The sequence below is a fragment of the Merops nubicus genome, unplaced genomic scaffold, assembly GCF_000691845.1.
Source record: "Merops nubicus isolate BGI_N331 unplaced genomic scaffold, ASM69184v1 scaffold34952, whole genome shotgun sequence".
Lineage (NCBI taxonomy): Eukaryota > Metazoa > Chordata > Aves > Coraciiformes > Meropidae > Merops > Merops nubicus.
Genome location: NW_008593460.1, coordinates 35737 through 38352, shown reverse-complemented (window position 1 = coordinate 38352; position 2616 = coordinate 35737). Strand labels below are relative to the sequence as shown.

At 44.5% G+C, this 2616-nt stretch overlaps 1 protein-coding gene across 1 annotated transcript in view; it reads left to right on the top strand.

Moving 5' to 3' along the window:
* Nucleotides 1-3: 3 nt before the first annotated feature.
* The window catches only part of BBOX1 (butyrobetaine (gamma), 2-oxoglutarate dioxygenase (gamma-butyrobetaine hydroxylase) 1), a gene marked incomplete at its 5' end in the record, with an annotated part of 25730 nt that continues 23117 nt past the window's right edge, over nt 4-2616 (top strand). The window contains 2 exons of the mRNA XM_008935456.1: nt 4-135; nt 2400-2514. Coding sequence (XP_008933704.1) covers nt 4-135; nt 2400-2514 — 247 coding nt within the window. The remainder of the gene's footprint in view (nt 136-2399; nt 2515-2616) is intronic.

The following is a 2616-nucleotide window of genomic DNA, read 5'->3' as shown; positions in this document are numbered from 1 at the left end:
CCCTGCGTCTGGCTGAGGGACAACTGCCAGTGTCCCCGCTGCTTCCTGCGCTCGGCCGGAGCGCGCAGGCTGCTCCTTGAGGACCTGGACGTCAACGTTGTGGCCAAGGCTGTCGCCCTGGCCGACAGAGGGAAGGTATTTGAAGCAGATGTTCCTTTGTCCTCTCGTGAGACTTGTCTGAAGGTGCTTGTCGGTCTGTAAATGGGAGGCAGTGCCAGGTGAGCCTGTAACGACCAACTGTCTGGCCGCAGCCCCTGCCATGTGCTCGCACCGCGGAGCCACAGTGTGGTTAGCTCGGGGTGTCCAGCCTTTGGATGAGACCTCACGCTGTGGAGCTTATCGCAGGGTCATAGAATCATAGAATGGTGTGCGTTGGAAGGGACCTGAGAAATCATGTACAGCAGGTTGCTCCAACACCTGTCCAACCTGACTGTGAGCACTTCCAGGGAGGGGGCATTCCCAGCTTCCCCAAGCAACCTGTTCCTGTGTCTTCCCACCCTCACAGTGAAGAGCTCCTTCCTTATACATAATTTCAATCTGCCCTTTTTCAGTCTAAAACCATCACTCCTTGTCCTGTTGCAAGAGGTTCTTGTAAAAAATCCTCCCCCAGCTTCCTTGTGGGCCCTCCTCAGATGCTGGGAGTCTGCAGTAAGGTCTCCCTTGGGCTGCCTTTTCTGGAGGCTGAACAACCCCAGCTCTCTCAGCCTGGCCTTGTAGGAGAGGAGGTCAGCCCTCTTACCATCTTTGTGGCCTCCTATGGACCATTTAACAGGTTCATGAGCTGAACACAATACTCCAGGGGGGTCTAGTAAGAGCAGAGGTGAGACTCACTGGCCTGTAGTTCCCCTGGTCTTCTCTTTTTTCCCTTCTTAAAATGGGGGCTCTGTTTCCAATTTTCCAAGCAGTGGGAACTTCACTAGACTGCCTTCTATGCAGAAGCTGCAGAAACCCAGGCTTCAGTTTTTAGAGTATGTTTTTAATCATGTTTTTTAAAATTCTGCTGTATGTTTTTGTGTTACCAGATGTTGAAAAGAGAATAAAGGCATTCCCCAAATGTTTAATTACGCTTTTTTAAAAATTCTTCATTCCGTAAGTAAGTGGCTTGAAAATTGGAATAACAAATGGCAAAGTAATGATGACCTTAATCCGTAATGAAAACATCAGTTTAATAAATAATTTCCAATGTGCAAAAGACTTCATCTTAGAGCAAGCACTCAAGGCAAAACTGAACCAAATATTCAGAGTTGGACTAGTGTCTGTATCTCTATCAATATCTACTTATCTACATTAACATTAATTCATGAAAAAGAGGAGGTTATTGGGCAAGAGAGGACAGGAACTGCCCTCCTTATGAATTTTAATTATTTCTGCCATATAAAAACCTAATATGTCATTTAGATTTTATGGGGTTTATTAAAAGCGGTACATGGCTCCTTTAATATGCAAACTCATTTCCTTCCTCTCACACTGGAAGGTGTTTTAAACCTCTTAAAGATGCAGCAGGCAGCCCTGGGGCAGCTGGGGCAGAGGCTGGCCCGTGTGGGGGCACGGCTCAGCTGCAGGGTAAGGGTCTGTGGGAGGAATTCTGCACTCCCAGGGTGATTGTTACCAAAATTAATGCTGTGTAAATTCAAGCTTTGAATAGGCAAAGGTATTACAAGAGTAGAGGGATTGCTTGCTTCCACTTACACACAGGAACTGATGAAAGCACAGCACTAATCCTAAACTGATACTGGTGTTGTAGCATCATGTGAACGAGCAGAATTACGTGGAATGGGATTGACACCTACTCAACAGCCCTGAGACTTCAGCTGAGGTGTGTGCTCCACTGAGCCCCTTCAGTTCAATGCCATATGTTTTCTTTCTGGTTGTTTTCTTTTGTTTTTTTGGTTTTTTTTTTTCAGGAATTAAAAAAAAAAACACCTTTTAAAAATTTATTTGAAAGAGGGAAGACTTCAAATTTAGAAGAGGGATTTCTCTCCTAGCATTTCTTTTTTTGCCTGTCTTTCTTGTCCTTTTTTTAACAAGTTGTCAGTGTATTGGAAGATATTTTTGCTCTCTTCCAAGTTGTGGTGAAGCACTCTCCCCAGGGATAAGTACCAGCTTCTGTGATTCCCTTTCTGCTAAGCACAGCTCCCACAGTGAAAGCAGCCCACATAAACCAGCAAATTAGGTCATTGGTTCCTGTGAAAAAGAACATTTATAAAAGGTGTCAGAATTTGGATGATGTTCAGGTTGGGTTTCATTACCTTTTTGCCATTATGCTCCAGGGAAAGCTTAACTGTGGTGTTATCGATCTAAATATTACAATTTCTAAAGGGTTTTGTGGTTGTTCTGTTTGGTGGGGTTTGATTTTTTTTTTTTTAATTCTAAAATCATCTTTTGTTTTCTGTTGGAAGGTGTCTATTACATGGCCTGATGATCATGCAAGCGAGTATGAAGCTGAGTGGTTGAAGAAACGATGCTTCTCTGAAGAAGCCAGAGCAGAAATGAGAGAAGATTTATTTTTACCAGGTAGGAATTAAACCCACATCTGTCTCTTTTCAAATGCAAGGGGTCTGCCACTGACAGTCCTGGCTAGAGGTCCCTGTGTGAGGACCAGGTCTACCCAGATGG